This window comes from Python bivittatus, unplaced genomic scaffold, assembly GCF_059951505.1.
Source record: "Python bivittatus isolate LINGU-HERP-01145 unplaced genomic scaffold, Pbiv_v1 ctg000980_np1212, whole genome shotgun sequence".
NCBI lineage: Eukaryota > Metazoa > Chordata > Lepidosauria > Squamata > Pythonidae > Python > Python bivittatus.
Window position 1 is genome coordinate 25834648 of NW_028277125.1, and position 10602 is coordinate 25845249.

The following is a 10602-nucleotide window of genomic DNA, read 5'->3' on the forward strand; positions in this document are numbered from 1 at the left end:
CAGAAATTAACGTGCCTGAGTGTAGGGGGATCAATCGTGTGGAGAAATGCAGCTAGCTGAACTGAATTTCAAAAAAAAGAGGGGAGGGGATGTAGCCCTTCCACCGACTATGCTTACTCTAACAAAACAGTTAGTTCTTCCGTTTGGAGCTATGGAGTTAAAGACAGGATTCTGGTGGCTTCATGTTAAAGACAGTGGGAAGAAATATCCTGAATTCAGTCAAATCAGGATCAGCGTTTCTCAAGTCTTTAAAAAGGTATTCTGGCATTTATTTTCATCACGGACCCGATAACATTACAGTCATTTCCCCCCTTTTACAAGAAGAGTAGAGTAAGAGTAGCTCTGTCTGCAATCTACAGGTTGTTTAATTTCACAGCTCCCAGCTCCATCAACATGATTATTGTTATTCCTCTACCTAAATGGAAGCGATTGCCTATGAGAGGGAGGGAATAGATCAATACAATTCCCCCCCCCCCCACCATTCCCAACCCGCACCAGTACTTCAGAGGATGGATACTGAAACTTCTTAAGTTCCAGTAAACTTCCTGAAATGATCTACAAGATTGGACTTGAACATTGTTGCAGTCACTGCAAGTACTGGTTCAGTTTAAAAATAAAGCAAATTATGTGATGATGGAAAATAGGATGTGTGGGAAATAAGGTGCGAGTATTGTTATCGTTTTTTTAAAGGCTCGGTCCTCTGGGCAGCCAACAAGTGTTAGAAATCTAAATGCCTCTTTGCCCAGCTCTGCTTCTCGGAATACCTTCTGAATGCAAAGCCTTGTCTTTTCCTCATTGTACCCATTTCTGTTGGGAATGGGGGCCCTCGATATCGGTGTGTGCCATAAATAATCAGCAGTCAAACTGGGGGCGGGGGGGGGGACGCAAGTTTGGAAAGGATCTTTTTCTAAAGCATCTTCTGAGAATTTGGGTTCCATAAAATCACCGCCTACATCCTCAAGTTCTACCATCTCCTTTTGAAAAAATCTATCACTTATCTATGAATCATCCCCGGTATATTGCGGAATGCCGAAGCGGAGCCTGTTGTCCGAAGCCATTCCTCATCCGGGAGGCTCTAGAGCCGAGAAGGCGGGCGGAGACGAGCTTGCAACCTCTGGCGTAGCCTTCTCGGGGCAGTCTCTCTCTCCCCTCCGTTCCTCCTTCCCTGCGGATTCCCGCCGCGGTTTGGCCTGGCCAGGCTTTCTCTCCCACTCCAGCCCCAACAGACCCAGACCCAGACCCAGACCCAGCGCGGAAGTTTTGAGATAAGCCTCCCCGCGCCGCGCTCCCTTCTCCGTTTCCCTCCATCTTTGTGGCGGGAAGGAGCCGCGAACTAGCCCTGAGGTGCTCTGGAGCCAATCAGGCCCTTCGCCCGGGAAGGAGACTCCGCTCTCGGCTTCCATTAAATCGTCTGCTGATTAAGAGGCTGGCTGAGACCGAGACCGAGACCGAGACCGAGACCGAGACCGGGCAAGGGTGGAGGGCGGGGGAGCCGCGAAGACCTCGTGCGAGCGCAAAAGAGAACTGCAAAGGCTTGAGCCTCGCTCCAAGCAACTCGGGGGGCAGGAAAGCGGGGCAACTCCAAGCAATGGATCGGGGACCACCAGCGGGGCACGGGAAAGGATGGGGAAAACCAGAGCCCCAGCCCGCCTCGCCTCGCCTCGCCTCGCCTTTTCGCACTCCCAGGAGGAGCAGCAGCCGCCGCCGCCGCCGCCGCCGCCACCGCGGCATTGCTCCTCCGCAACTGCTCAAGAGCGCTGAACGGCACCGAGAACGCTCAGAGTTGGGCCGGACGTATGTTCCGGCCACCTTTAATCTGTTAATTAAAACGCAGATGAAAACTATTTGCGGGGAGGAAAACACAAACAGCAGACAAGCTCGGCGTGGCCACTGGGGCCGGCGCAGAGCGGAGGAGCAAAGAAAGAGGGAGGGAAAATGCAAATAGTCTTTTGGAAATTACCCACCAGCACCGCGCACGCGCAGATCTCCTTGTGTCCTCTTCATCCCACCCCGCCCTTTTCCTCCCCGCTCCTTCCTAAATCTTTTCAGACTTCAGCGGGGACCTGTCATCGCTGACGTCGGTCAGGCAGCTTCGGCCAATCAGCGAACGTCCTGATTGTTTAGCTCTCTGGGTTGGAGCCGAGTCTACGAAGCTCTATTCAGTAGCCTCCAACGTCCTGCTGCTGCCTCTCAAAGCATATGGGATTCCACGTAGGCATTAAAAAAAAATCCCCCCCAGGAAAGGGGAAGGGAGAGGAGGAAAATAAAGGGAGGGGAGAGAGAAAGAAAGAAAGGGGGAGCAAGAAGAAGAAGCAAAACCAAAACAAAGCCAAATAGTGCAGACCGAGAGAGAGGGAGGGAGGGAGGGAGAGAGAGGAAACCTTTCTGGGGGGAGGAAAACTTTCGGAAAAGTTTTTCCACCGCTGGCTTTCTCCCTCTCTCCCTGCCTTTCACGCGCTCTCGCCCGCTCCCCCCTCCCCGCTGTCAGGTGACTTTTTAGAACTGTAGACCAAGTGAGCTTTGGGGAAGCCAGTAATGGGGTCGGCGGCACTTTCCAAGCGGAACACCGCGCTGAAATTAGTAGGCTTGGCAGGGGATCCTCATCCTCATCCTCCTCACCGCCATCACCACTCCCCTCAGAGCATGACAGGCTTCGCCGGGCATCTCCACTCCATCGTTCCCACGCGCCCTGGGGAGCACGCTGGAGAATCCCGCCTCGGTCTGAGTCCATTCCGGTCAGAACACATGGGACACCACCATCACCATCTCCACCACCATCACTCTCCTCCTCCTCCTCCTCCTCATCTTCATCATCACCCAGCGGCCCTTAAGCTCGGTCCTGACCCTCAGCCTCATCCCCATCATCCTGTGACAGGCCAAGCTGAAGTGGTCCCCCGTCCAGCTGGAGCGTTGGGCCCGGCGCAGTCAACAACAGTCCCTTACGCGGTCCCTCAGCCAAGCCAGGCTCTATCGGCAGGTAGAGATTTATTCTTGCGCAGGGACCTGACTGCCCCCATCATGCCAGGGCTCCCTTATCCACACTCTGCTGCTCCAAGTTCTCATCACGGAATATTTGTCTCAACAACAGGTAGCTACCCTGGACACCATGCTCCCCACCACCACCTCCATCACCACCACCACCACCACACAGAAGTCGGGACTCATTCGCTCCTTACTGGACTCCACCACCATGAGCAACCTCCCCAGGGACCTCCAGGTGGCCATCTAAACGGACAGATCAGGCTGGGACTACCTGGAGAAATGTACGCCAGGTCTGAGCCTTTCACTCCAGGACCAATCTCCCGGACAGATCCTTTCGCGGCTTCCTCCTTCCACGGCTACGGTAGCATGAACCTGAACGTGAATTTAGCTTCACACCACGGCCCTGGGGCTTTCTTTCGCTACATGAGACAGCCCATCAAGCAAGAGCTCATCTGCAAGTGGATTGAACTGGATCAGACTCCCAAGAAATTATGCTCGAAAACTTTCAGCACCATGCACGAGCTGGTGACTCACGTCACCGTGGAGCACGTTGGCGGGCCCGAGCAGTCCAACCACATCTGCTTCTGGGAAGAGTGTCCCAGGGAAGGGAAACCTTTCAAGGCCAAATATAAACTGGTCAACCACATCCGCGTCCACACGGGGGAGAAACCTTTCCCTTGCCCTTTCCCGGGATGCGGCAAGGTCTTCGCTCGGTCGGAAAATCTCAAAATCCACAAAAGGACGCACACAGGTCAGTATAGGATGGTCTTGCTCCATTACTGTTGAGTCCAGAGATCTGCTGATGCACATGCACTTCTTCTTCCTCCTCATCTGCCTCTTCCTCTTCCTCCCCTCCTCCTTAGTTTCCCTCTAATTATACTTAGAATTAATTAAAGCTACAGTAGTTCAGTAAACCCTGCAGAAGAATTGGTTTAGATTTTTGCCTTGCGTTTGCAGCATTTGCATGTGTGTTTGTATGTGTCTGTGAAGAAAGAAAGAAAGAGAGAGAGAGAGAGAGAGAGAGAGAGAGAGAGAGAGAGACCCACAATTTAGGTTGGCATTTTTTGGTGGTTGGGGTTGGGGGGGAGGGAGGGAGATTCCAAAGCCCTTCCAAGGAGGAAAATACATCCAATCTTGGCGCAAGAACTTGCAAATTAAAAGCAGACAAAGGAAGCTGCAAGTTGTCTAGGCAGTTGTGAGTGATGCCGCTGAGAAAAACACAGCTGCACACTCCCCTCTTTTTGTTTTGGACAAGGAGCCCTGAGGATAGTCCCCAAATGCCCTTTACTTCTTTAATGTTTGTATGTTTAGAAATATGGGGTGGTTCATTTTTGGAACCTGGGAAGTGGGAAGTGATGGCAGGGATGCATGTGGATTGGGGGGGGGGGAGTGATTCAGTATTCCTGGGCTGCCCATTTGAAAAGGTCACTGGCCAGCATTCTATAGGGAGTTTATGTTGGAAACATTGGAGTTTTTTTTTTACCTCTAGTTAAGATGAAAAGGCAAACTATTCAAATGAGAAAATCTTGCAATGGTTATGTTTGAACCTGGCCTGCCACAAAAGCATCTAGAGAAAATAAATTGAAACTTAGAAAGTTTTCACACTTCCGGAACCTCCCTGTGAAGCCTTATACTGTAAATGAGATTGGCAGCCAATGCCTGTAATTTTACTGGCTTCACCCAACTCCTCTTCTCCATTTTTTTTCTCTCTGGTTCAGCACAAAATAAGAAATAAGCAATTTTTTGGAAAATCTAATCCGTTCCACACACTCTCTCCCACATGCACCCCCTTCCTACCGGGCAACCCTATACAAATGACAAATACTACTGTAAGATCTTCTTGCAACTCAACATTGCTAGGTTCCTCCCTTCTTCTTCTCTGCCGCTGTAAAGCATCTTTGCCTTAGCAGTTAAATGATTTTGCTCCAGTCTTCTTGATTTCCATCTTATCTTTAATCTTATAATGATATTTTTGTTAGAGGATTTATATTATTTGGAATATATAATACTTAATAACAAATAAAACCCAAAGCCTCTTCGATATTTGGTAAGTAGGAAGCCATTAAAGAAGATACTTCATCCTTCAATCATGGTGTCTTTTTTAAATAAACAAACTTTTAGTGCCCTTTCACTGCCTTCTCTTTTGAAGTCTCTGAAGCAGAAAATGCTCAAATTCTTGTAAATTTGACCTACAGCAGTGCAGTTGAGCACAAGAAAGATGCCAGCTCATGGGTTTATTATATGAAGTATCTTATCATACATAATCTTTCGTCTGAGCTTTCCACAGAATCTTTTTCTTTTAAAGGGAATGGTGGCATACCAAGGCCAGGGAATACAAGTGGAATTTTGTAGACCTGATTGTAGAATACTTTATGTTGACCAACCCTGAAATTCTTAAACTTAAATATGTCTAAAATAGTAATAGATCTTCCTAGAAATTATTTATGGAGACAATTCTAGTTGTGCAAGGGAAAATTGCTTTCTCCAATATAAATAATGTTGCATTTCCTAGTATGGCAGAAAGAAGCAGATTTCTGGAGCAGAGGGGAAGAGAGAGAGAAAGAAGGAGAGAAGAATTAATTCCCAGTAGAATGACACAGGTAAAAAACAGAGAAAGCAAAAATCACTTCCTTACCATTAGAGCTGGCCAGGGACAATTGTAACCAAGGAGGATTTTAGGCCGCAGTAAGGAAGGTCTGTTTTAACTTGTAATTTATAGCAGTAAGCCTGGCAAAATAGATCTTCCTCCTCCTTCCCTTCCCCCTAGAGAATTTTGCAAAGACTTTAATCCAGTCCCAGTGTTGGGAGGATTATGCTAAAATCTCCATGCTGTACGTCTTGCACTCAGCAGCCAGGCCTGTGAGAGCTACAAGTGGGGGTTAGAAAATGGCGGTGCAAATTCCATGGGCCTTGCACGCATGCCCCTGTGCCCCCAAATTCAATGCTCTCCTCCCCACCCACCCACCACCAATTTAGAAAAAGGAAGCTTTCAAAGAAAGGCCAGAAATGGATTTCTCTCTCTTGTTTGAATAATACACACTTTTGTACAGAAAACAATCCTTTATTTTAGTCAGGAGCTGGTAGGTAAGCACAAGTGCTGGCAGACATTTTTGTGGAACCAGTTGCAGCCAGCAGTGAGGATCTACTTTTTCTCAAATCAGTTCTTGTGTTCAAGGCCAGCTTTTAGTTTTGGTTTTGGTCTCAATTCACATACTAGAGGAGTGAAGGAAGATTGGAGAAGGACAGCCTTACCTGAAGGCAACTCATTCCCTCCGTTGGCAGGAGGGTTTACGGCAGAGTCGTTCCCCAGGGCCTCTTAACTTCCAGCTTGCTTGCAGTACACGGATCCCCTTGATTTGTTATTTCAGCTGAGCAGCGGAAGGTCAAACTGTTTCTGTACAAGGAACTATAATTAAAATGCTTAAAGAGCCATCAAAATATAAGATCTTTTATTTTCTCTCCCCTCTCCCCCCCGCCCCCACCCATCAGTATACCAATACAAAATTCACGAAAGGGGGAAAACATTTCGTTAGGTTCTTCTTTGTAAAAGCCATTCTTTTCTCTTATGGACTGAGAATAATATTGGCATTTTCACCAATATTCTGGAAAATCAGCAGCTCCACCAGATTGATGCTGGGAATTTTGTAGTTCTTGTTTCCTTAAATCCTTGCAATAATTAGAGCCATTTTGTATCAAAAGGCAAGTGTGTCCCCAGTTGTTTTCAAATGAATAGTTATTTTAAAAACCAGTTAGCTTTACATATTGGACATTTAAAAAGGATTTCCCCAATTTTAAATTATGCTTTGCACTGAAGTAAAAATATATTATCTGGACTCTTTAAGAAGTCTCATCTTTAATACTGTAGACACACACACACACACACACACAATGGATAATTATACCTTTATAAACAGGGTCTGGCTTTTCATATCTCAATTATATCTTTGTTATCATTTCTGTCCATACCTGCCTGCCCACCCTCAATCCGTGCCCACTGGAAACTTCAGAGCACGTGACTGCAATGTCTTAGACTATCACTCACTCAGTTTTTGGAGCATAAACCAAATCCAGTCCTTCTCCAGGGCACTGGGCTTTCTTATACTATCTCCCTCCAACAGCACTTTTCCTCTGTCCATCCAGCATATGGTATTTAATACTACTGTCCCGGTACTGATCTGCTGGATTTCATGAAAGCTTTGTTGTTGGCCTCAAAGCCCTCTACCACTTGCTTCCTTATTTAGGCATATATTCTCCATGCTATTGTTTGCAGCACGTCTTCATGGAAAATTGAAATATTGGCCTGGTCACCCATACCGTGAAGTTCATACTGGCTTTCATGAAAATAATGCTACGGTGACCCTTCTAGATTTTTAGGCATTGTAGGCAATAAAGTGGCAGGCATCTGGGAAGGAGGCCACTACGTATTATTTGTCAGATTCTAGAAAATATTTCACAACTTTCAGAGAAATTAAGAGAAATCAATCCTAAGGATATTATAGACCCCAATTTTGAAGATGGATAACCCTGATTCTCCAGGAATAGCACAACAAGCATACATACTTGCTACATGCACATGTTTGCAGAAGGCTGGGATACACTTGTGCACGCACATGTGAGCTTGGAGAAGACTGTGCACACACTCTTCCAAAAACTGGATTTCCTTCTGGCCTTTTGTCAGTATTTCCTCCCAAACCATAGTTTCCAGGCAAAGTCAAATATTGTATTTCCTGTCTGATTTGTTTGTTAGCCTGGATACATAAGAGGATGGATGGAAGTGCATAGGGTAACTTGGTGGAAGTGTGCACCACCTGAAGACCGCAATAGTTTGTTTTTGAATTTTGGGTAAGAGAGACAAGCTATGTAGCTATCTCTAAAACATCAGATAGCAAAGGACATTTGTAAAGGCAAAGAATGGTGCATTTAGGAAGGAAGACTAGAGGACAGGAAAGGCATAAAGGGGATTCTGGAGAGGAGATGATCATGCAGGAGGGTCTGCAAAACACAGTCAAAATAGTCAAGGTGGTAGCCTTGATCACACCATGGTGCCGCCATCTTGACTTTTTTTTAACTATACCCTGCCAGCATGAAACACAGCTGTCCCGGGTGGGGATTTTCTTGCTTCATATCAGCCCGTTCTATGTGATAGAACATGCTTACTTCTTCTGGAAGGGAGACATTGATAACTCCGAGATCCCCGCAAAAGAGAGTCCCGGTAGTTTTAGAGACCTCCCCTGCATCCTGGCAGGCGTGAATTTGCACCGGAGAACCCGGCGCCGTTGCCAGAAGGGAAGTGTGTCCCCCGAAGATCAGTGGTTGCAAAGGTCTTGAAGGAAAGGAAGTGGGGTTTACCCCAGTAAATAGCTTACAACCCGTAGCCTCTTTCTTTCGGCCACTCCCCAAAAGGTTATGCCTCCCCCTTCCCCGGACGATCCCTTCTCCCCCGGGCCGTTCTGCCAAGTCTCCCAGGCCTGCCTCTTTCTTTGCAGGAGAGAAGCCCTTCAAATGCGAGTTCGAAGGCTGCGAGAGACGCTTCGCCAACAGCAGCGACCGGAAGAAGCATTCTCACGTGCACACCAGCGACAAACCCTACAACTGTAAAGTGCGGGGCTGCGACAAGTCGTACACCCATCCCAGCTCCTTGCGGAAGCACATGAAGGTCCATTGCAAGTCCCCGCCTCCCAGCTCGGGCTACGAATCGTCTACCCCCTCGCTGGTCTCCCCCTCGTCCGACTGCGGCCGGGACCCCCCTCAGCCGCCGCCGCCGCCACCGCCGCCGCCCGCCCCAGCGGCCTCCTCCACGCAGGCGGCAGCGAACCTGAGCGAATGGTACGTGTGTCAGAGCTCCGGGGCCAGCGGCATCCCGACGCCACCCAGTAACTCTCCTTCGCCCCACGCAGGAGAGGCCGCGTTCACAAACTGCGAGCCCGGGCCCAATTTTTAACGCCGCTGCAGTAGGACTGCCCGCCGCCAACCAGACCGCCGCCTTCTTTCCGAGCTGTTTCGGGACTTTGACCAGGGTCTTGGAGAAGGGGCGGAAACCGACCCGAGACTGGGGACCCCCCCCCCTTCCCCGGCCTCTTTCCCCTTCTCGAAGGCACCTTTGATCAGAATTGCTGCACTGGTCACCGGAGAGAAGATGTACTGTGGGGGGAAAGAAAATAATGAAAAAGACCTCCTCCTTCCTTTTGTATTTATTATGGTGCCAAGCACACAAGACGGCAGCCCCTCCCCCCCCTTAACATCTTTTCCCACGAACTCATGGTTTTTGTTTGTTTGTTTTTAATTATTAGTATTTTATTTTTCACCCCATTCTGAACCTGCTTGGGGATCACCTTCTTCCCAAGGTTTACAAAGGTGTCAATCTGAGTTGACACAGCTTTTTGTATCAATGAACCAAAGTGTTTTCCTACGGATTTCTAGCTGTACAGTCGCGATCCTGGTGCTGGTACCTCGTGACGGTGTTTTTCTTGGACTCTTCTGTTCCCCAATATTTTTTTTTTAATTTTAATTTTTAATTTTGACTCTGTGTGTGTGTGTGGTGTGTTTGCTTTTTGGAAAAAGGGGTATCTATAAATATGTTACTGGTTAGCCAACTGTACACCAGTCAATTAAATACTTTGATTAATTTACCAGCTCAGTTGATATTTTTGGAAAAAAAAACCCTCTTTACTGCCCTGACTTCACCAGTATACTCTGCCCACTTGTCACTAATAAAACAGACCCAAGGGTGACTTAATGATTTGTGGTACATTTTAATTTACACAAGTAATGGATTTTAAATGCACAAACATATTCTCTTTTGCTCTCCCACTCCTGTTCCCAGTGTTATTTTGTGAGTTCTTTCGATTCCTCAGTGGATGGAAAGTGAGATCCATATTAAAGGGGGGGGGGGGCTGTTATAAGTGACGTCATTGTGCTGACTCTTAAATTGTCCAGAAATTCAGTATGTAGATTTCCCCCCAAACGATGGGAGTAAACACAGTGGCACTCTTGTTTTGAAATGCCCAAGGGTTATGTAAAATTATGTTTTTTTTCTTTTTTGTAACAGTAAAAATAAATTGCTTTTCAAATCTCTAGCATATTGAGAGGCTTCATATGAAACCTCTAAATTTTTGCCCCTTTTGCCTATTCTCCACCTAGGAGGGGCAAGGATGAAAAATAAAATGCATTCCAGTTTGAGCATGGGAAACATCCTTGTGAAGGTTCAGTTACTTATGCCAGGCCCTAGAGTCATCAGGTCATCCTAAGAGCCCTATATCATTTGATGTATCGTGCTTCCAGGTGGGGTTTCTGGGCTGTCCAGTTGATTCTGATCAATGCTATGAAAACAGGGCTCATTTTTCTGAAGGTGCACACTAGCATTTTCCTGCAATAGTTTCCATATGGACTCTTCCCTCCATTATGTAGAGAAGGATATAAAATCTGCAATCCTACTCTGAGTAATTCTTATTAAAAGCATCTAATTACTTCTGCTTGGTGTCAGCAAAAATATTTTTCTGAACTTTTCATTTTTGGAGTGCAGCCCAATAAGTCCTCCGGAATTCAGTGGGACATCTTACATGAGTGTGAACGTGTAGTACTTCTATCCAAAGACCAGACGATTGGTGTAATTCACGTCTT

General features: G+C 47.1%; 1 protein-coding gene across 1 annotated transcript; it reads left to right on the forward strand.

Moving 5' to 3' along the window:
- The first annotated feature begins 2535 nt into the window (after window positions 1-2535).
- LOC103049940 (zinc finger protein ZIC 4) lies at window positions 2536-8923 on the forward strand. Its single transcript, XM_088132020.1, has 2 exons — window positions 2536-3733; window positions 8469-8923. The coding sequence occupies exons 1-2, from the start codon at window positions 2536-2538 to the stop codon at window positions 8921-8923; spliced, it is 1653 nt and encodes a 550-aa protein (XP_087988146.1).
- Window positions 8924-10602: the final 1679 nt, after the last annotated feature.